The sequence below is a fragment of the Thunnus albacares genome, chromosome 14, assembly GCF_914725855.1.
Source record: "Thunnus albacares chromosome 14, fThuAlb1.1, whole genome shotgun sequence".
NCBI classification, from domain to species: domain Eukaryota; kingdom Metazoa; phylum Chordata; class Actinopteri; order Scombriformes; family Scombridae; genus Thunnus; species Thunnus albacares.
Genome location: NC_058119.1, coordinates 12,489,283 through 12,514,045, shown reverse-complemented (window position 1 = coordinate 12,514,045; position 24,763 = coordinate 12,489,283). Strand labels below are relative to the sequence as shown.

Here is a 24,763-nt window from a genome sequence, read left to right as displayed (position 1 = left end):
CCAAGGGGTTATGAGTCACAGGAGCACAGAGTTTCTAATCATTTTAAACCAATAACTCTTGTTAAAAGCTCACTTGTGTCTGTAAGAAAGGAAGCAATTTTAGTACATGTTTTAAAGAAAAAAAATCATCCTAGAAAACCTTAGGGGAAGCTTCCATCAGAGGCATTTTAACCGTGAAGCAAATGTAGGCAACTGCTTTGAGCCCAGCACGCAGTTATAAGTGACATGTTTTGAACAATGTCAGTCATTCCTTGAGAGGTCCATTAAGCAATGAAGGACCATTTCATATGTATGAATTTAAAAGTTACTGAATTGGTTTGCTAAGCAAACTACTGTATCCCTCTAAAAGAAACACTAGTATGGAACGAGACAGAAAATTAGCTCCTTGTGTCATTATGGTGGTAATGCTATTTTTTTTTATTTTAGAAATACTACACTTAATAATACTTTTCAATAATAGCCATTCAGTGCATTTGGTGGTTGTTGACACACCATTCACACACAATTCAAATACGAGCAGGTGTGCATACTTTCATTCACACTTCTTAAAAAACGCTGTGCCTTGCTCTCTAATTGTTAATATTATTTCATAGATTCTTTTGTTTTCTTTTGTGTATACAGCACAGTAGCAGTGGAATATCTATATGTGTTATTTTTTAACCTTAAATGTTTCCCTAAAAATTATAAATATTTATATTGAACCGAGCAGCATCATCACCAGAGAGCCCTAAAAAATCTTAACACTTCTGTCTGCCTGGCTGGCAAAATCTTGAGTCTGAGTTTCTGTTTCTATTGATGGATTAATCTGCAATTTTATTAGTTAATTAATCATTTCAATCATTTTTGTGTCAAAAATTCTCTGGTTCCATTTCAAATAGGATTAGCTGTTTCTCTTATGTCATATAGGACAGTACATTTTTATGTTTTGGGCTTTTGGTTGTACAAAATAGGCAATTTGAAGGCATCACTGGGGGCTCTAAGCAATTGTCATTTTGTCACAACCTTTAACAAATCATAGACCAGTGGTAGGCAAATAGTGCCCATATCCCAAATCTGGACCTCCAACAATAATATTTGGCCCTCTAACGAAAGCTGAAGTTTTCCCTTGTATAGATTACATCAAGTCTTTTACATGGCTCTTCATAAATCTGTAGTAGAAAATGTGATTCATGTAAATTCCAATAGATTTGACTTTGTAACATCTTATAATCTAACAAGATGCATAACATACATAACATAATTTGGCCTGTCTGAACAGAACAAATTTGTGTCAATAACAGCCCTTTGCTTCAAGCATAAATTAAGCAGGCCACTGTTAATTGTGTGTGGATCAGCTATCAATTGCACTTTTAGTCTTGTAGTGTAACACAGAAGATATGTTCATGTTAGGAGTTGTTTTTCTGCCAAATTAGTAATAACATAAGCTTTTGTCATTCTATGAGGCCCTCACAGATACAACCCTAAAACTGTTATATAAATATATTTATTCTTGAATGAATGAAAAGAAATAAACCAAACATATTACTCTTTGTTTTCACAGTGCCTGTATGTTGGCTCCCCAATAAGCAGTGCTGAAAAAAACTGGCCCATGATTGAACATAATTGCTGATCCCTGTAAGAGACTAACCAATTAACCAATTAATGGAGAAGATAACTTACTGACTAATGAATAATGAAAATAATAATTAGTTGCAGCCCTACTTGAGTTGAGTGAAAACTATTGTACTTCCTTTTGGGGTGAGAAGTGGGCCAAAACCACACTATAAAAGCTATTAACAGTTACAAGCTACACCATTACTGGCAGTTGTCTTTCATAATATTCGTTTCGATGTCTCACTATGGGATGCACGCCTCGCTGCAGACCTCAGAATAATCTCATTAATCTCATTACGCCAATCCTGATTAGCTGGTGAACGTGTTCGTCCGCACCAGGTAGTGCCACCTACCTTAAATAGCTGCTGCGGACGACACAGTCTCATTCAAACACCTCTTCTCACTCGGGGCATATCTTGCGTCAGGGGCTAGCTAGCTTAACTGTCCACAGACAGATCTTATTTAGCTTCTGTCGCCGGGCGCTAGCTAGCTTTAGATTTGCTTCTCTCTCGGATCACACCAGATCGGATTCGGTGTTTCCTCACCCTCCACGGCTTGGTCATTGTTTCTCGGTTCCTCGCCACGGCAGCTTGAGCTTGTCGAGCATTAGCATTCCAGCTAATCCCTCGACTTCTGCAAAGTTAGCACACCAGCTAGCTGCCTCGACTCCTTGCCAGCACACCAGCTCGCGAGGAATGGAGGCGACAATTCTTCACACCAGAGGTGTCGGAGACTCCGTGGCCCGTCCCTGTTGCTGCGGAAATAAGATTTCGAGCAAGGACACACACCAGGTCTGCTCGAGCTGCCTAGGGCTGGAACATGCCAGGCTAGCTATCGATATTCCCGGCTCATGTCAACACTGCGCTGTGTTCACCATCAACAGTCTCCACAGACGGCTAGCATGCCAAGCTAGTCTGTCTGAACTCGACCCCTACCTTCCCGCCGGCGTACACCCAGCTCAAAGTGAGGGAGAAAGGGAAGTCAGATTATGTCTTCAATTACTCGGGCTGATGGCGTCTGCCATTCTCGTAGTCCGTCTTGGCCGCCTTCACATGAGGGATTTCCAGTATTGGGTGGCTTCCCTCAGGCTAGATTCCGTGCGTCACGGCGCGCGGAGAGTGTTGGTCACAACAGAGTGCGTCAGAGCGCTGCATCACTGGCGAGCCCCGTCTTTCCTGACCCGGGGGAGGCCCATGGGCTCCGTCCTGTCCAGGAAAGTGGTCATTACAGATGCGAGTCTGTCGGGCTGGGGCAGAATACACAAGGAAACGCGCAGTGAGCGCTGTTCTTCTCTCTGCACAGCATGGATGCTTCCCTGAGCGTAGACGCACTAGCGCACGCCTGGCCGCACGAGCTTCTTTACATGTTCCCTCCACTGGCTCTGATACCCCCCACTCTGTCCAGAATGAGGGAACACGGCCACATGCTGATTCTGATAGCTCCACACTGGCCTGCGATGCATTGGCTAGTGGAGATTTATCGGTGGCTGCGCGCTCAGCCTTGGCAACTTCCGCCGCGCAGGGATCTGCTGTCGCAGGGAGGGGGACAGTGTTTCACCTACACCCGGAGCGCCTCGCGCTGTGGGTCTGGCCCATGAGTCGCTCGATCTGACCACTGTGGGGCTTCCACAGACAGTGATTGTCACTATCCAAAACGCTAGAGCCTCCTCCACTAGGTCTCTGTGTGGCTGTAAGTGGAGAGTGTTCAAGGAATGGTGTCTCAAAGAGGGACACATTTCTTTTCAGTGTCCGGTGGGAGTGATATTGTCATTCTTGCAGAACCTGATTGACAAGCGAAAAGCCTTTTCCACAATATAAGTGTATCTGGCAGCCATCACCACCTGTCATGTCGGATTTGGGGGGACAAACAGCGAGCCAACACCCGCTGGTTTGCCATTTTATGAAGGGAGCGCACAGGCTTCTCCCCATCTCTCGACCGCTGGTGCCTCCGTGGGATTTAGCTGCGGTTCTGGAGGGGTTTAAGGGTCCTCCATTTGAATCACTAGAAGAAGCGGACCTGAAACACCTGTCCTTGAAGACAGTGTTGCTACTGGCGCTAGCTTTGGCTAAACGAGTTAGCGACATCCATGCGCTTTCGGTGCATCCCTCGTGCGCTCAGTTCGCCCCGGGTGATGTAACGATGACTCTGAAGCCAAACCCCAGCTTTGTGCCCAAGGTGGTTGGTTCATGTTCTCCTATCGACCTTGTGGCTTTTGCTGCCCTGCCTGGAGAGCAGCGGTCGCGTGCGTTATGTACGGTTCGTGCAGTGCGCACTTACATGGATAAGACTGGGGGTTTCAGGAGGAGCGATCAGCTGTTTGTCTCCTGGGCTAATCCTCATAAGGGAAAACCTGTTACTAAGCAACGCCTCTCCCACTGAGTGGTGGAGGCGATTGCTTTGGCTTATACGAGTCAGGGTCTGCAGCCACCGGCGGGTCTGCGAGCGCACTCTACTCGTGGCTTGGCCGCATCCTGGGCCTTATTCAGGGGAGTTTCTGTTCAGGATATTTGTGCTGTGGCGAGCTGGTCTTCGCCCCTCACTTTTGTCCGTTTCTATATGCTGGACGTCTCCGCCCCGTGTGTAGCACGTGCGGTCCTGGAGTCCTAGCTGGAACGGAGCAGCTCTCCTTGTGGGTTGGTGGACGCTAGATAAGCTTGTCTGGCAATACAAGAGCTACCACATCCCAAAGTGAGACATTGAAATGAATATTATGAAAGAGAAGAGGTTTTTTACATAATCCTGGTTCTCTGAGTAATATGAGTGAGATGTCTCACCAGACAACCCCTCTTGCTTGGGCGAGTGCTTATCTTGAATGAGACTGTGTCGTCCGCAGCAGCTATTTAAGGTAGGTGGCACTACCTGGTGCGGATGAATACGTTCACCAGCCAATCAGGATTGGCGTAATGAGATTAATGCTTCTGAGGTCTGCAGTGAGGCGTGCATCCCATAGTGAGACATCTCACTCATATTACTCAGAGAACCGGGGTTATGTAAATAACCGAAAGTCTTTATGCTAGTGTTTTCCTTCTTCTTATGAATGCTATTTGTAAAGACAAGTTAATAAAACCATTAACCATTAGTAATTCAATTGGGAGCTTTATCCCTCTGCTATTTGTATATTTAAATTGCTTTGGGAAACTCTCACAAAGCAGGTAATCACCAGACTCTTTTAAATGTTCAAGACTGCAATAGGAAAAACCCATCTGCATCAGGGAATAATTTCATTCACTAAAGCTGGTGACCTTCTGTATGAAGTGGCTGCAATACTCCTGTCCTTCATGAAAGAACTTACTACTCTCTGATCTAAGCCTTTTTTGGTTTGTTTGGTTCTTTCTGTCCAAGCAGCTTTTTTAGAGAAAAGACCCAACACTCAAAAGCATTAGGAATTCACAGAGTGGAGGTGAGGCAAAAACACTTAAATAGAGAGATGCTATTTCAAGCTGGAGGCTTTTCTTTCTGGAGTAAATGGATGTTGGTGAAGACAGCCCAGACAACCCAAAAATAACTCAGAGAGAAACATGTCACAAAGATGTGCTCAGAAACATGGCTGGCATAGCTCAGTACTTCCTTGAGGTGATAATGTGAATCATTAGCACAAGTCACATTGTGATGCCAGCTAAAAGAAAATGTGCAGGAATGTAAACAGCTAACCAAGACACATGAATTTCACTTTTCTCCCTACATATTAAACAAAGGTTTGATATGATGGTAGTGATTTTTAATTTATGAAAGGTAAACATCAATTTAAAAATCTCCAGAATCAAAACATAGAATATAAACTATTAATAGACATACAATATGGGCATACATCATTAAGAAATGATATCTATAATAAACTAAACAACTGTCTGTTAAATGGCAAAAAATATTATATTGTAAAATTGCAAATTTGGTCTTTGTAATCATTTAATCCATCAGTAACACACTTTAATGGCAACTTACATGTAGAAAAACAAGTGGTCCATATCTGTTTAGAATGTATGGCCTCAAGCAAGTACAAACATGCCCCCTTGTGAAATGACTATATTTCACAAAATGCTCTCTGTGCTGCAGACAAATGAATGTCACTGTTATAGAGGCTTGCTTTTTGCCAGCTGTGATTGTGACAGGGCATTACTTTCAATAAACACATGCTCATTGCTCCACTAAGTTATCCATTTACACTCATTTAAAGCCAGACAAACTGAGTTTAGGATGATGCCAGGAGCCAATAAATGCAAGCCATGCGCAGTATGCAGCCACTGGCATATGCTTGGGTTAAAGCAATGGGTAAAATTAATCATAACACCATGAATATTAACATACTGAGAGAATAGGTCATACTGCATTACCATGTATCATCCATTACTCTCTAAGCAGATCTTCTACTAGGAAGAACACCTGACCAGGGATAAAAGTTTAGCACATTTATCCCCCTGACAGAGTAGAGGACTAAATAATTAAATGCACTACCTTGACCCTTTACACATAGTTCCTTTGTTTATATATAGAATATACTCCAATTTACTCATGGGGGAAGAAAAATAAAAGAAACATATTTTGGGAGCTGAAGTGGCTATAAAGGCCTACAGTCTACAGATGGAGTTAGAGTCACATTTGAACACATTAACACAAGAATAGATAAAATAGAGAAAAACATTTTGCAATTAGAAAACAGTAATTTATGTTTTCAGTATAATTTGCAGAAATTTCAATATTATTAACTATTATTCAGAGTAGCAGTTTCTCTTCCAGCACCGCATAAGGCTTAATGAGAAACATTAGACACTTGTCCTCACTGCACAGTGGCCCTCAACAAGGGTCTTAGCACTTGGACTCTTGTCCCTTGCAGACAAGTAGAATGTATTACATTTTATGTGAAAATTAAATGCCAAGGGAGAATTCTAACAGAAACACTGTCTCTGACAAAAGACTCCTGAGACTGATGAAAATATCTGTCTGTGCAGACACTTGCTGAAAGGTATGGCACTATGAGCTTGAACTCTCATTTCCTGTAAATATCAAGGGATGTACCATTTTTGGGGGGCCAAACCACAGATAAAACACAGTTGTTTGAGGACAGGTTGTCTGGGAAGGGTTCAAACGGGCCCAGTAGTACTTTTCAAAGGCGTCACTGCCCATCCTAGGGAGATAATCAAGAATACTGTCACAACTGTATACCTGCTGAATTGATATTAGAAATATTATTTTAGACATAACAAATTTTGTGAAATGAGAATTTCTAAAGAAATTATAAAATCATATGGATGAAAAAACTAAACTGTGACACTGACAAATATTTTATCAGTATTTTAATTATATTGTTATCACTTGTCTTCTCACTTATATAAAAACAATAAAAACAAGGTTTTAAAAAAGAAAAACACAAACAAACTGCACAGCCAGTGATTATGAATCATGAAACTGAACTGAATGAAACAACTGGAATCAGCAAATTGATTTTAGATTAACACCTCTGCTGATGAGTATTAAACTTAAATCTGACAGGTATCATTAAGGACTCTGATCTGATGCCTGTGTTGCTCTACTTCTGATGGATGTGTGACTAAACAGTTGTTTGCTAACATGCTAGACCCAAGAAGCTGATAAGCTGATGGAGTATCAAGGCTAACCGCTGTGAGTTTGCTTTGGAGTCATTCTCCTGCATTCTCATGCAGTTTTAAGGATCAGAGAGAGGTATGATAGGGTGGAAGAATAGAATGTATTCAGTTTCAGAACATAATTTCTTAATGTGATCGTTATTAAATTTCAAATGACTCCAGAATCAATATTTTATTCTGCATATTGGCCTAGCATTACTTTTTTACTAGGATCAAGGAAGGATCAAGGAAACTTTATTGTCACTTGAAGCAGGTACAACTACAGTGAAAATTTTTGATAGCCCCTACTATTTACTATTTAAAAGACAAGAGAAGCTTAAAGCTGTGTGTAATCTCTGTCATGTAAAACAGTAAAAACACAAACCTTCAGACAGCTCAACAGTATCCAGATGTAAATGTGGTGGAAATAGATAGGAAGCTTGCTTTGCCAAGCCAACAGGCTATGGAAACATGTCTGTAGGTTCTCATTTTTCAAAATTAAATAGCATAATTATTATAACTTTGCACTCTGCCTTTCCTATTAAATGTATTACTTATTAAATAAAATATTCAATATCACAGAATTTCAATATTTACAGAATGAGCACCATAAGAATTAATACAACATCATATCAGGACATCTGTGCCGACTCCCATTTCTTACAGCATGTTAGCAGCATGTTTGCATTGACTAACAGGTCTTTCAGGCTATTATACTCAACTGTTTTGAATGCCACTTACTTGGTCACCCAAACTGACAAGATGGAAGCGAGTAGTAAACCCAACTCTAGACTACAAACAGACTCTGGAAACCCATAGTTTATGTTGCAAATGCTAAAACTGCAGGTAGAATCTCTAGCGTCCTGCCACGTTTTTCTAGTTTGTTGCCATCTGCTTGGACTGTTACGAAGTCAAATCAGTCTGCTCTCATATTTTACCATTTTGTTTCACTTCATAGCTCAGTGGCATGATATTCTGGTTGGAAAGAAGGTACCATATCCCCAGTGGGATAAATGGACTCCACAGGGCCCCTTGTTCATTGTTGCAGGAAGTAGGGAACATCAATTTCAAGGAGTAGCCTTGTAGGACAAGAATAGTGAGCTGAACAGCATCTTGATGTAACACATTATCAAATGAGTCCTGACCCAGACAACAAACATTTTTACATCAGAATCTGAAGCACAACCAAGCCATCTAGGTGTTAGGTTTCACATGCTGCACCAAGCCATCTGACAGTTATCAAGATACATTTGTTCAAATATTTAAATGACAGCCTCTTCTGACTTTTAAGAACATGCATTATAACACAAATGATAACACCTCAGTGATTTGATGACCAAAGTGCAGGCTATGTGGATTTATGTTTGGTTTTCGACTATACCCTGCTTGCTTCAGAGTATTAAAAAAATCAAACATTTCTAGGACTTTACCCAACTCAGAATTTTGTCTGTCAAATTGAATTTGGCTATTCAATACGAAGATTTCACTATTTGTTCTTTTTTTTCATATAGACTTTTTTTCATATTTCTGCCAATCAGAAAATCCATTGGCATGAGTCTCAGTGATGATTATGACCACATTAACATAGTCAAATGCAACAGAGTTATGGTAACATATTTTCTGAGCATTGAAAAATCAATAAAAGACAGCTGCATATGATGTAAGATTTGAATTTCGGCCTATTTGAATTGTCGACATACAATGTCAGGCTTCCATATGGATTTGTCGGACTAATGAGACAGGCAGCACACATGTATTTCTGTTTAAATCAAGCTCTTATAGCCTATTTTTTATTTCACTTTAAACATTAAAAACAATGTGTAAATGACTAAACAAATTAAACAGTTTAAAATAAATTCACAGCATTGTCCACTATGAAATAACTGACATCTCTTCTTCAATAGGAAATGCCTACCCCTTTATTTCTCTTTAACCCTAATCCTACCGATTGGGGTACCCACAGACCCCAGAGGTATACTTTTGACATATATCACAGGTGCTTTATTATATCATTCCAATTTTTCACGACTTTGTCAATCAATTTGGTCCTAATGACTTCGTATCACTGTTTTCTGTTTCTGTTTTAATCAGTGATTTTTAAAAATACCAATGTATTGGGATCCTGGGGAACACAAGTCAAAAGCACCCAATTCCACCTATGTAGTTTTAATAGATGGAACTAATTATTGAGTTCATGTTTGCCATGGGTCCTAATTTAAAGTATCACACACTATTGGGGGGTAGGGCCACCCTGTCAGTCATTTTGAAGGAGACAGACAGATGCAGCAGACACAGATTTCAGATTACATTAATTACATAACTAACAATGTTTTAGAAGAAATAAGTTAAAATTTTGCTATGATGGTTGTTTCTCAAAGTAGTTTATTCTTGGAGTCCCAGGGACTCCAGTGGGTAGTCATTGTATGTTTAATATGTTTATATAAAAACTAATAAATAAATCTAAACAAGAATAAATTAACAAATGAAATTACTTAAAACTGGAATTATTTTAGATGAAAATAAAAACAATAGGCCTGAAAATTTTAAATAAATTCATGGCATTGTCCACTTTGAAATAACTTCTCATCTTAAAATATATTTATGATTACCCTTATTTGTGATTCCTGTCCTGTTCCTATCCCTGTGCATTTTTGTAAGCTTATATCTGTTTCATCCTGTTATTGTAATGCACACTGACTGACAAAAAAAAAGACTGCTCGACTTGAAGGTTCTCAGTCAATTGAGGGGTCTCCAACAGATGATTCAACTTATCTACTTTCAGGGGGCAGTCCTATACATTTCTATTAAATATGTATGAGAAACAAAGTTCAGTGCAAGCTTTCTTCAACTTTGACCACTTATAGTATTGGATCCATGTGCACTAATGGGGATGCTCAGCATGAGGTGATGACATTTGTCAACAAGATCATTGGACAAGCAGGAGATAGAAATAATATTTTTAGCTTTCTGTCAGACTAACAGTCAATGACACATCCATCAATGTGTTACCCTGTTATAAAACATTACATACTGACTGTAACAGTGGGGGTGGTGTTTTATAATCTATCATTATTGACTGCCTTTCTCTAGTAGTTCCTTTGAATTGAAAAGTACTGCTGTATTTGAAATATCAGTAGCAGATGCCATTACAAAAAATTCAGTATCTTTTTTTATTGGTCAAGTAACAGTAAGAAAGAAAGGATATTAAAGGAAAAGGTTAATACTACCATTTCGTTTCAATAAAATCTATTTACGTTACGGCAGCTTGCTTAAACTGGTGGTTGGTAAAACCAAAAAGAAGCAACAAGAAAAACAATTCTTACATCTATTCAAGTGGATTACTATCAGGTATAAAGCTGTACTAAGCTAATGTATCTACAAGAAATGAAAGTGCTCAGTTCCTTCTATGAATGATAGAAAAGAAACGCTGATTGAAACTATAATGGATGGATTAGCACCCTAACAGCTAAACCACAACTGCGAGATAGTTTGGTATACTACTGTATATTAAAGCATGACCAATACATCAGCATTGCCAATATTATCAGCAAATTGTAGCTCATCAACGATATATTAGCATCAATATATACAGCAAAAGTTTTAGGCACCCTGGATGTTTAGATTCTTATCCATTATGCAATACCATCAGGAAGTGCCTGATCGGTCCCAAATTTATTCATGACATGACAATGACCCCAAGCATACAGCTAGAGTCATAAAGAACTATTTTCAGCAACAAGAAGAATGATGAGTCCTGCAACAGATGGTATGGTATGGCCCCAACAGATCCCTGATCTCAACATCATGGAGTCAATCTGGGATTACATGAAGAAGCACCTGAGATGGCCTAAATAATAAATCCACAGAAGAACATTCTTTCTCCAGGATGGTTACAGCAACCTACCTGCAAGTTACCATGAAAAACTGTGTTAAAGTGTACCGAGGAGAACTGCTGCTGTTTTAAAGACAAAACTGCTCACAGCAAATATTGATTTCACTTAGGTTTCTGCTGTTTACTCAACTTTGTAAAAAGTTAATTGATAAATTGAAACAATTTATAGCAATATTTTTGTAAACATTCTCACTTTACTTTTAGTGCCTAAAACTTTTGCACAGTACTGTATGTCAGCCAATAAGTAAAAATAAATTGTAAAGACATTAATGCCAAAGATTTGTTTGAGGTGCTTTAGCAACTGTGTAATGGTAATTACCCAGAGAGCATTAGATTATTTTTATTTATTCTTAAATGTCAAACTTCTTTAATGACAAAATTTGAGGGATTCATATAAAATGTTTATCTTGTGTTTATGTTAGAAAACAAATACCAGCTGATATAAATAAATCAATATTGGTATCTGCCACAAAATTGGTCTGGCTTTACTGTTTATCACCATAACATAAGCTTAACAGGTAACAACAGGCTTTAAAATGTTTCCATGGCATACATTTTTAAATCTCTCTCAGTCTAAACAAAGGCAGAGATAGAGCTATAGGATTATAATAGCTATAGGTTTTTGCACACAGAGGGAAGAAAGCTGCATTTTCTTTCTCATGCACGCTGGACAATGTGCTTATCATTGAGGGGCTGTATAACACAAAGCTGCCCCCAAAAATAAAACTGCAATTTGTCAAGGTTTTTCAGGAATGCTTTTAAAAGTAGCACTAGGCTACCACTCGCCAATAAAATTCAGTCAGCACATGTAGGTGGACAAGATTCACACACAAAAAGAAAGCACTTGTAGTGTATTTACAAGAGGATTGCATCCTCTCTAGCTTCTCTTCTACAAATGGCATTAAAAAAGGCAGAGAGAAAACCAATGATTTATTTAAAAGGCCCAGGGGTATTTTGCCCTGTTGCTTAAGGGTCTTATGCACCACTGCTTTGAAGTACTGAACAGTCCAAGGAAATGCATAAATGGACAGATGCTGGAGATTGAAAGACTAGGCTTTCAAACTTAGGGTTCATCAAAGATCACAAAAAGCTATTTGGGCTCTAAAAGGTAGTGGGTGTTTCAGTTAGAGACATTCATCCTCTTTGTCAAGTTGATGGTACATTTTATCCAACACTACACTAGGTAGAGTTTGCAAAAAACTATAAGGTATATTCTCTAAAGACAATAAGTTACGTTTCACTTTGACAGAACATTTGTACCTTTTTTTTTTCTTGGCATAATGCTCAAATTGTGATATAGCTTTTATCTCTTCATCACTGGTGTTCAAGTTGTTTCTCAGACTCAAAATGCTTCCTCATGCAAAACTCATAATTCATGCACTCATAAATGCATAACTGTAACATATCTGAAATGCGTTTACTTGACCTAGTTAAGATGTTGATGTTAATGTGTACTTTAGCTGTCATAAGATAAAATGAGTCCAGACAACAGTGAGATTTCACACTACTGACGGGCTGCTTTAACATAAACACACATGTAGTTTAATGAACAAAAGGGAGCAAAATAACCAATAAATATAAGAATGTTATGCACTCCCACCAATTCAGTATAACTGTGTGGATTACTCAAACAGTGAAAAAAATTACAAAAAACGTAACAAATCCATTGACATAACAATGATATTGTGCTATATTATAATTACCCCACTATGACAACATTGTGTTTCTAAAACTCCACAGGCTAATTATACAGCAGAAAAGTGAATTCACAATTGCTGCAGAAATGTTGACAGTGTCAGCAACTGACAAGACTGCACCCAATGACAGAAATGTGAGGCCATCAAATTATTTCAAACATCAAGTAAATAATGTAGAGAGTTCTTAAAAAAATCACTGGACAAACACATGCTTATTAAGTGTGATCACCACTGAATACAAATCAATCTACCTTGGAGAAAAACATGCTCCAGTGGAGGAAATAGGAAATCTTGATGTCAACCCTGTAATTATTCCATTTGTGAAGAGACAAATGGACAGTGATGTCAAATATGGCCTTAAAGAAAATTCTACTTTAAAGGTTAGATCTGTAAGGAAGCTGTGTATACTACACACATAGAGCTTGGTCTCCACCTACTGGCAAATAAAAAAGTGATGCCCCTGAAAAAAAGAGGGGAATAAGTCTCTGGTTCAATGTAAACATCAGTAACACTGTAGTAAAATGGACTATGCAGCCAGAATCAGATTTATCATATTTTCATATCTAGCCTAATACTGCAGCCATCAACAAAGTATGACTTTGCTAAGCTTCAGCACACAGTCCTCTTATATTGTCGTCTTCAAAAACATATACTTGCTGCAGAGATGGATAGTCACATAGAAATGCATCATGAATCCCAACTGACTTTCAATCAAATCAATTGTAGCACTGTCTCAAAAATATTACTGCAATAAAGCATTTAAATTTAAATAGCCATAGGCAAGTGATCCGACTCAGTACTCAATCTGTAAAAATCTCACAAATATGACTAGAACACAGAAAACAGTTTCCAATGTTGTCACAGCAAGGCAAATGAACTGAGGAGCATGTCATGATAAATGATGGGTCAGTATTCATTACCTCTAAGCTAAGTATGCAATTTAAATATTTAAGAGGTGCTGTAGGTTTATTTCAAAAATATGCCCAGAGGGACTGAGCACAATATCAATCAAAACCGTAAGGCTCTGATTTTAGGCTGTTTTAGGAGCACTCAACCTTATCAACAGCCAAAAGTTACAAGCACAACAAATTTGCAAGCAGATCACTCTGCACCATACTCCCAGAGCTATGATCACATGTCACGCGCTTGAGGCGAGTAGCAGACTCTTTCAAAAGCTTCTCTTACCCATTTCCTGGCTCATAGAATGTATAGTCTTGATATGTCTAAGATTTTTTAAGCTTGATAGGAACATTTATATGAAAAAACGCAATTTCCTTTGTTCTGTGAATGGCATGAACAAACTACACTCACTGAGCACTTTATTAGGAACATCTAATCTAATGCAATCCAATTCAACAGCTCTGCCATAAATTCTATTTTTATGAAGCTTATACATTTTCAGTTTTTGTTGACATTGTCAGAAAGGTGATAATTCTACTTTATGTTTATTATTGAGGTCATAGTGAGTGCTGGTGGTGGTGGTGTACTGGACTGTATTATATTGAAAAGTGTTCCTAATATTTTGCCCCTCTTATATATGTTAATGGGGCGGACAAATTATTAGGAACATTTTTTAATTTGCAATGCCTACTTAACACGAAATATAAAACCAAAGCATTTATCTGGATTAAACTATAAAAGAGCACAGCATGAGTACCACAATTTGAAGCGCTGCATGACACACAGCAACTTCAGCAGCCACTCAAAACAATTACAGATTGTGACCTAAGATTTACTCTCAAACCTTCTAATCAGACAGAGATATAGGTCTAAAGGACTCCAAATTACTAAACCAACTACATAAGCTTTTCCTCTGATGTGTGACAAATTTCTTGAGTGTAACTGTTGCACCAGGAACATGGTTTCCAGGCAGTTTGGCCATTAAACGAATTAAATTACTGACGGGACACGGCCCTGCATTCGAAAGACTAAGCCTACTGAATTATTCATTTTTTTAAGTCTCTAAGAAGCAAAGTTTCAATTTAAGGATATGTCTAATCCAAACTACAGATAGTAACAGAGAAAATCAATCTTGTGTATGAAATCTTATTTGTGTGTCCAGAGGACAATATACTGTGGCCCCTTGAATGCTGGATTCAAGTGCAGTGTTCATGGTCTGTGAAAGCCAATTTTCTGATGTCATTATACCAGTGGAAGTGGTTTCTTTGATTGGGCTGTCTGGGCAAGGAGACAGCTTGTCTTCCTTGCATTTGGCATTTCTGAACAGACGGTACATAACAGTGTTGCTGACAGGCACTTTAAGCCAGCATCTGTTGGAAAATGTGTGATCTAGTGTCTCTGGCATGACTGAATTTGCAATCGTAAAAGACAACAAACTCATGTCATCCTTAATATGACAATAATGGAGAAATTTCAGCGCCACTTTAGTTTTAAGTTGGGAATTTATCAGCCAAATAGCCTGGATACTGTCCCCATGAATTGTAACCATGCACAAATACTACCATTATGGAGTGATCTACAGAGACTGAGCTTGTCCCCTGTCACAGCAAGAACATTGGGGGGGTGAGTCCATGATAACTGATTGATTTGTTAACAAACCTAAGGTGAAATGTTATAATTGTAATCTAATTCATGTGACAGTTGCAACGAGTGAAAAAGGGAAACAAATAATTATGAACATTGCCTTTCTCTTGTTTGCCATGACACCACTAGATCTGAGTCCAACAAGGCAAGAAGGATCTGTTGTCTGCATGCATTCAACATGTTTGTCATGCCTTAAAGATCCAAATTGTATTTTTTTGGTGAGAAATATTAAATCCAAACAAAAACATTTTTTGTCTAATACTGTCATTTTCTCATGGGGAAACAAACATGTTTCTATTTTTTATGCTAATCATTTTAACCATTACATCAAACACAATACTGGAAACATTTCAGCTGATTCTACTTGCCCTGCCACATATTATAAGGAAAAACAATACAGAAGGCGAACCTGAGGAGTTTGGAGAGGAGACGTAACATGACCCACGACTACTGGCACTCATAATATATCAACAGTGACAGTGAGTCCTCTGTACAATAGGAAAATAAACTGCTTAACATTTGTTACTGTTGTAATTATTCTGCAGCAGGGAAGCATTTACCATGACTGCTATACCAATCAGTCATTAAATTAATCCCTAAATTTTATTACTGCAATCACTTCAGACATTTTCTGTTCAACACTAACCTCACCAAAATGTTACCATCATCTAAACTGGACTCATAAATAGTCAGGGTATTTTTGTCATACTTGTTTTCACAACTCCTTATGGTAACCCTGACAAATCAGTCTTATAAACATGGTCACCAGCTTCCTCTGTAAGCATATGATTTTCATAACCTCTCCTGACAGTGTACACATGAAGGGGGGAAGAGTCTGTAACCAATAGCTGGTCACATGCAACATCAGTAGATACAAAGCAGCATATTTATATGATGAAACCATTGGTGCCAATGGCGAAATCAAGCTATTGCATCAACATAGATAATTAAGTCCAGCAAAGAAAATATATTTCAATATAAACACATATTGACATTACAAAATTATACATTTATAAAACAATAAATAACCCTAAAATCATACATTATAAAATCACAGAATTATGTAAACATGAGAACTAATAACTAAGAAAGAAATTTTAAAACTTGAATTATTGAAATACATGACCAACAAAAAAGGACTTTAACAGCAAAATATTGACACTGCAGAGTCTATGAGAAATGCATAAGGTAAACAGTAAATAATCGTGGCATGAGTGAATATGATGATCACTGTCTATCATTAAGACACACTGGACCTCAAGGTATCAATAATACTTAGGTGTGTCATATGAAGGTTATAACAATTCACCTTGTGTGCAACAGTAATAAGGTGATCAGAATGCTGCTTGTGCTCCATCTAAGGCACAATCCACACATCCAACGAAAAAAAACATTTCAGCATACTTAATAAGCAACAGTAAATTTAATTAATTATTGACAGCTATAGTTGACTAATGCAAGCTGTCTGCTATTTGACAGATTCCATTCATTTTATGGCCAAAGTGGGCATTTGGCCTGGAAACATTGTAAATGTTTAATATCTCTGATATACAGTATTAAATCATCATGGAAATCAAACCAGTTTTGTCCTTCTATCAATATTAACCTGTGAAAATGGCTTTTCACTGTCTATTATTTCAGTAGTAGGCCCATTCATGGTCTCACTCATTTGAATGTCATGTTTATGTTTGTATCAGGTTTAGTGAATTGAATTGTATGACAACATTTTTTAAAAGGACACAAGGCTCTCTGGAATCAGTGAACTACTGCATAGCTTTTTGAATACTTTAATGTCAAAACTGCTCATAAAGTAAGACGTGCAGCTTAAGTTACCATAGAGATACACGGAAATAAGTCACCATTGTGAGAACAAAAAGCCACTGTGAATCCCAAAGTCTGACTGCTAACCCACTAAGATTGCTGTGTGAGTGAGTCAGGCCCCAGGTGTTTTTAAAATTGAACTGGCATCAAGTGAAAGAGGAGATAATATTGATAATACAGGAGAATGACGTAAGTGTATAAGAGAATACACTTACTGTAATATCCATACAACACGGTGTCTTCAATTTGCGCTCTCGTCTCATTGTTTGATGCCCATTCCTGGATGTCAGCAAAGAAAAAGTGAAAATTAGAATTAAGTTCAACAGTAAAGAGAATTACACAACTACAGCCATCAATGAGAAGCGGCATCAATTAGATCAAAACTCATTAAAAAGAAATAATCAGTATGAAATATAATGTAACAAAAGAAAACAACACAGATGCAGGTAGTTTGTTCTGGATACTGTATTAATTCTGCCACTTAATTGTTTATCATACTCATTAAGCATTCAAGACAGAGGCATGAAATAAAAAACAGAATACACAGATTAATGAATTAATCCAAGACCCTGGACAGGGGTAGGTCATGCCCATGTAGCAGTGCTCTAGCCACTTTGTTTACCTAGATATACAAAAGTAATTCAGATATAAACAGAGAATGATACAAAACTGACAGGCACTGGGGGAATAACTCAAAGCTGACAGACCTTTGTCTAAATCTATTTTTATTCATGTGTAGCACAGCTGTGGGAAATTGTCCATTATAAGCTTGCATTTCATGCATTTTACTTTAAGGGGGAATTCTCCAATTGGGAAGAGAAACTGTTAAAGCTGCAAAAAGATTAGGAACTAGGTATTGTTTTTGAAGAGTAGCAGCCTCAAGGAAAATGCTTGTGTCATTTCTGTCAGTTTCTGCAGTGTCATGCTTCTCACTCCTCTGAGATAAGCTCAAATGATCTTTTCCCATCAGAGGCTGCTGTAAATGTTATTCTTTCATGATCATTTTTACATTTTTTTAGCCTAAAAGCCTCCACTTGCTTTCATGCCTCTTTGCTGATTATTACACTTTTTATTATAAAACATAATCACAAAGAGATTACCAAGAAATCATGTTTGATTAAGTAAGTGAGGGATTATGTTCCTCATGAGTTAATGTGTGCAGCCTATGTTAGGTAGCCATGACTAAATGGTACAAAAAAGACATACCCTTTAGCAATCAAAGAAGATCACAACCCAAAAGATGCAACAAATTACCTGCTGTTCAAATGAAGATGTCATTACACACTTTGCTAAATCTTGAAATAGGTACAAACAAATGCAACAACATGGCAAAAAATTTATGAGCTTTTAGACTGGACAAAAATAATGTCCACATTGTCTAATTGTAAGAAAATTACAAAGCAAACCAGTTAATAGCTGCCTCAGGAAAAGTCATTAGTATTTCTTAAATTGATTTTACTGGGGCTGTTAGCAGAATAGATACTAACCTTGTAGGTACCATTTGGATACTTCATGAATGAGACAAGGAATATATCCACTGGCAGAAGTGCTGAAGTTATCAAAGCAATGGCTAGTGCACATATTGCTGTGATGGTTGAAATGACTTCACTCTCCTGACGACTTTGAAATTTCCGAATGTAGACCCAACAGAAAGCAAGGATTACCTTAACAGGAAAAAACAATAATAATCAAATTAAAATAAATGTAGGATTATGAGGAATAGTAAAAACAAGGAACAAGTTAGCAAAACAGCATTTAGCCTAGAGAGATATTATAACATGTTAGGCAAAAGTATTAGAATTAAATTTGAGAGACTATACACAGTACAATGGATCAAAATTTCACTTTTTTTTTCTTTGTGTCTACCTGTAATCTCAGAGGGAAATTAGGCTAACCAAATTTGAAAGCGGGTGTCAGCAAGGGGGGGGGTCAGTATTGCAGGGGTATATTTTATTGACCTGCATGCTGCTGTGTGCATGATATTGTGTGCCCCTATGCATGATCTTCATTGCTTAGAAACTCTAGCTTCAGTGTGTGTGCTGCTGGTGCCTGAAAACGAAATACTCAAACCAAAGTGTTAACACAACAAGTGGGGAATTATATACTGAGAACAGCCTGGCTAAGGGTTATACAGGTCACCTTATCCTCTTTCAGCATGCAAGTGAACACAGAGTTATTAACATTGTTAAGGACTGATAAGACATAATGACAAAATAACAGTAATAACCATTTGAAAATTCTTTGAGTTAATCATTTAATCATTTCATTTAATCAATTTCCATGAATTTGCTCATTTATTCTGCTGCTTTTTTAACATTAAAAAGACAAAAAGAGAGGGCATGTCAGTGTAAAAGGGGACACTTTAGACAGAGATGCAAAAAGAGAGGTTCCAAAATGACAAGGTCATATTCCAGGCACACAAGCTGTAGGAAGTGAGGACACTGCTAAAACTAGTCCCTTCAGATCAAGGGCTGCCATTCACAGACAGGATCAATTAAAGGCCCGCAGCCTTAAGCCTCTGGCTGCTTGTTTTGCCAGGTAATGACGCTGGCTTTGCATCCAAATAAGATCCATTGAAGGGGTTGATCAAATATAAAGGGCTGCTAGTGGTGAGTAGGGAAACAGAGCAATTTATTGGCATCCAGGCATTCTTCTGGACGGATCCTGATTCAGCCATGTGACTCTAAATGACAGCTAAGATAATGAGTGCTAAATTGGGTAACAGATTACCTTAGCTGACAAACTTCAAGGCACTCATCTACGTACTACTGAAGTCTCTAAATGCGTCCAAATTATGAGGAACAGGAAAGGAAAGGTTACATATGTATATGTGTATTTACAATATCTGCTGATAAGCAGCTTTTGCTTATTATCAAAAGCACTTACGTTGCATTTATTTATTCGGCAGACTATCATTTTAGCAATTTAAACCCTTGTGGAAAGTTAGCATCCAATTTATAGAGTTATATGCTCTTACCAAGAAAAATCTAACCGGAGATGTTAATTTTCTGTGTAACGTTACTAAAGGCAAGAATACACGCCACCTTGTTCTCGACATGGTGGTGTTTTACACTGCGATTGTTTTTAATCGTATGAAACATAAAAGCATACTAAATACTACGGTGAGTTCCAATGAAACAACAGCCTGTAAGTGAGTCATGGCTAACGTTAGCTTAAACCAATCCAAAGCCAATATTGACGTTAATACACGGCAGCCATGTCGCGCCGGTAAGACATTAACCAATCCATGAATTCGACTGCTAAAAAGATCTCAAACTGATTGTCTAACGCTTCACCACTCGACGATGCGGTTAGACAACTTCATACGTGCTTACCAAAAGTATAAAGGTGAAAATAGACCACCCGAGCAAAGACTCGGAGAGCAACGACTGAGCCGCCATCTTCACTTCCTGCAATAACAAAACCACGTGCTCCGGTTGACGTCACCACGGAGGAGGGCGAGCAAGCAGCCGTGACGTCTACGTGGAAAGTCCATATGTTTGTTGATAAGTCCATATGTGGGATAATAATTACAGGGGTTTTATTGAACTGTGTTCACAGCTTCACTCATGCTGGGACAAGTCGGCCGTGTAAAGAGAGGAGGCATTAAAAGCATCTGACAATACAGTGGAGTGGACTCGGTGCCATAAGCGAATGAGCAGTAGTTATCATATTATAATAGTAGTCTTACTGGAGAAGAAAGTATGACCTGAGGGGCATTTGGGCCACTGTATAAAACACATTTAAAAAATATGGTATTATGATGCCCCCACTGCATTTCTTACATCCTGAAATGTATATTTAATACATACCATATCATTCTCTTTGCTCTGCTTTTCTGTATGTTATTTTCCTATATTGCATCTCTCTGTTACACATAATCTTGTGTGTCAACTTTAGATAAAAAAATAAAACAACAGCATATATAACATGACAACAGCATATACAAACAGTAGCCCATATGCAGAATTTTGATAGTAGTGGAGTTTGTGCATTTTTCTTGCATGCACCGTACTTTTATTCAGTTGTTGTTCATTAAGCTTTATATAGGCTGAAAAAGTAAAAGTGGGTCATTGGAAATTAGGGTGCAGTGCACCTGTGGCTGCATTCCCATGTGTAGAGCAGATCATTGGGGTAAAATTTGTTATCAATTATCTACCACAGTGGCCCACACCAGCAAACGGGCACTGTATGTGGAGCTGAAGGTATTCCCTCAGATGATATTATAGTGTGCATATTAACAATTTATATATAGGCCTAATTAATGAGGCAAGTTCAAAATTCTATGATATCTGTAGGCTAATATTCCTACAGCATTGCAATTAGCTTCTCTGGCTTCTTTTCTTGGATCTGGTCTCTTAAATATACATACATTAAATATACATTCGTCTCTCTTCTTTCATTAGTACTTTAAACCAAAGATTAGTGCCTCTGATTGCTGGGTTGGGTGAGACTGAGGTTAGCTGTGCTGTACGTCTGACATATTTGCTTTAATTTCCACTAGGACCTCAGGATTTTTTCTCTCTGCCTCCTGTTATGTGTCATATAATGCCAACATAGTCATTCTTAATATAAGCATTACAGCAGAACAGAAATAAGATCTGCTACTTGAGAAACTTATTAAGGTGTGTTTTTCTTTTATATGCTTCAGCTCAATGAGTAGAGGGTGCCATGAATCCCTAAAAGCTACTGTATGTATTTGATTGAAGCAGGAAAATGCATCAATAGCAATACCAGTCAAGTTTTCAAAAAGTTGAATCTTTAGAGATATGAACTTCTCTTTCATTCAGCAGGGAATCCAAACTTATGCAGCAATGGGAGTATATTAACTTTTCCAGACTCTGTGTGAAGTTATAACAATCAGCTTGGGTTTTGTGTGTGCGCATGTGTGTGTGTGTGTGTGTGTGTGTGTGTGTGCATGTATCCACCCATATGCCAGGCTCACTCACTGTTTCCTTCAGCTCTTATCAAATTCAGCATGCAGGCAAACCTCATGGCATCCCAATATAAAGAAGTTGCTGTATTTTGATTCTATAACCCTTTTTACACATCTGAGTGCATTGTGTCAAGGAATTCTGCTCCATTTATGAAGTATATTGTCCTTTAAATTACAACAGTCTAGTGTGCAGTCATGCTTCACCATGTCTGGAATTATTGAGACAAAATTAAATTATTGCTTGAGTAATTACTTCTGCAAGGGGAAGACTCCATAGTGACATTGAGGCTCTAAAGTTTTTGAAAGTGAAAATAATACTTCTCTGTATATTGTATTGGGGGGAAATTAGTCTATTACTAATTGGAATGAAGAATATTCTTACCAATTAATTAGTTGGTCGCTATTGGTTTGGACACTTTTACATTCAACTCACTAAAATCAATAACCATATATCTAAACTTAATTTGTGCCCCTGACTTTAAAATTTTTTAATTAAACTAATGTAATTTGTTCACAACCCATTATTCATGTGCAAAAGGGAGGTAGGTCTACTTAATTCATGCAACCTTTCAAACCTGCAAATGCCTTTATCATGCAGATTGGCAATGTGCCCTAATAGAAGCCATGTACCTAAGTCTATTAAAAGAGGCTTGCTGAGAAAAAGGTAGGACATTGTCAGGATTTCTGTCAGTCAGTGAAGGATTTGGGGAATAGATGACTGACACTTGATTGGTGTATATGTCTTTTTTTTATCCCTCTTTTAATTTCATAATGTACTGTAGTCAACTGGAGGGGTTGCTGCAATGAGCGGATCACAAAGTCTATGTTACCTATAGGCTATTCCCTCTTTCCTCAAGTGGATGGAAGTTGTCACAGCACAATTATGGTATCATATCCACTTTCATCCACATCCGCTCCAAATTTTACAAATTATATGCAAACCACCATCAAATGCAACCTCCCATTTATTGGTTGATAAAATAAATGGCGCTCATCTGGTGGAAACAGACAGTGATAAAGTACTGGGATTTTGCATGGATGTTGTCAGTGTGATGTGTGATGTGATGATGCAGGGTCCATTTCTGAATATAGGCCTTTTTCTTTTAAAATAGCTTTGATTAAAGCCACACTGCAACCTTAAGTGTTAGTCATTCTCTAACCTTGAATAGAAGATTAACTTAGTGTGTGTATTATTTGCAGTTTATGCAATTGGCCATTATAGGTAAATTTATGTAAAATATTTTGTGAACATTTCATGAGAGCAGGTTGCTTAGGAACACCCTCACTGAAATGTAAACCAAGGGCAGTTTGTTGTACAGACAACACATTAAAATGCAAAAATGTAGAACAAACTCAGTTAAGAATACTGTACAGTGTATACAAAAACTAGGTGAAATACATTGTACAATAATAACAGAGAACAACAACCCAACTGATCAAGGCAGATGGCCGCCCACCTAGAGCCGGGTTCTGCTCAAGGTTTCTTCTCGTTAAAAGGGAGTTTTTCCTTGTCACCAAGCACTTGCTCATGGGGGATGTTGGGTTTCTGTAAAATAAAGAGTACAGTCTAGACCCACTCTATGTGAAAAGTGCCCTGAGATAACTTCTGTTGTGATTTGACGCTATATAAATAAAACAGACTTGACTTGACTAACAATGCCTTCATTGTACTGTTGACTGCAACTGCTGTGATGAGGATATCAGAAAAGTCAAAAAAAGAAAAAAAAATCTGAAGGATAAAAAAAACAATACCATGCCTATCAGACTCACTCTTGTGCCTTATGTTCAGCATTTGGTCCAAACCACTCAATGTTTGAGCTGATATCAAAGAGAACCAGTTTTATACAGCTTTCCCAATGTGGTTGCCACCAACTGATAATTTTCAATAGGTGGTTCAATTATATGATCATATTTCAAGAGGACTCCACAGAACTAATAGCTGCAGGCCAAACTAACATGTTAATGTATCTTTTTAATTTTCTTTTTTTTTTGTCTACATACTGGTAGCTTTCATGCCCAGGTGAGCTCTTAGAAATGATGAATCAGACTCCTCAATGGCTTTTGTGATTTTTATGAGCCAATGAAAGGTACACATCAATGGTTATGTCTGCTTACAGATTAGTGACACACAATATACTGTCTTTGTCTAGTGCATTGCCATATGTCAATTCAGTAAATGATCCTGTAAAACTGACAGGTGTATTGCCCCTGAACCTCTTCAACAATAGTAACTAGAATGGCGTAAAGAAGAATCAGAATAGTGATTAGTCTGTTTGTATTGAAGGCAAACAATAGTGTTTGCTGAGCTTACGTATATACATATCCAGTGCAAATATTAATGCTGCATACATGCAGAAACACATACACACATTGACACACACACACACAGAAATACCCAGTTTTAAGTACATTCATTATGAGATTCAGAGCACTTATACAGCATCAGGTGCAATAGAATGAAGGTGGTATGGTGTGATCAACATTGTATTATATTCTTATAATCATTTCAACATCACAACACTTTTGTATTTCAACCACCAACTTCTAATCTCATCAACAGATTTAGCAAAGATGCTGTTCTGCAGGCTGGAGCATGTGATGTTAACAGCACATTTTATTTTGAATTAAAAAAAAGTGTGAAAACAATCATTCATAAACATATTATACAGGACATACTTGGACTCAGAGAGTTGAAACTCTA

At 37.9% G+C, this 24,763-nt stretch overlaps 1 protein-coding gene across 1 annotated transcript in view; it reads right to left on the bottom strand.

Moving 5' to 3' along the window:
• Positions 1–20,563, bottom strand: part of lmbrd1 (LMBR1 domain containing 1) — a 69,068-nt gene extending 48,505 nt beyond the window's left edge. The window contains exons 1-3 of the mRNA XM_044372882.1: positions 20,462–20,563; positions 18,614–18,790; positions 17,342–17,405 (exon numbers count right to left, since the gene is read on the bottom strand). Coding sequence (XP_044228817.1) covers positions 17,342–17,405; positions 18,614–18,790; positions 20,462–20,527 — 307 coding nt within the window. The 5' untranslated portion in view covers positions 20,528–20,563. The remainder of the gene's footprint in view (positions 1–17,341; positions 17,406–18,613; positions 18,791–20,461) is intronic.
• Between the last annotated feature and the right edge of the window lie 4,200 nt (positions 20,564–24,763).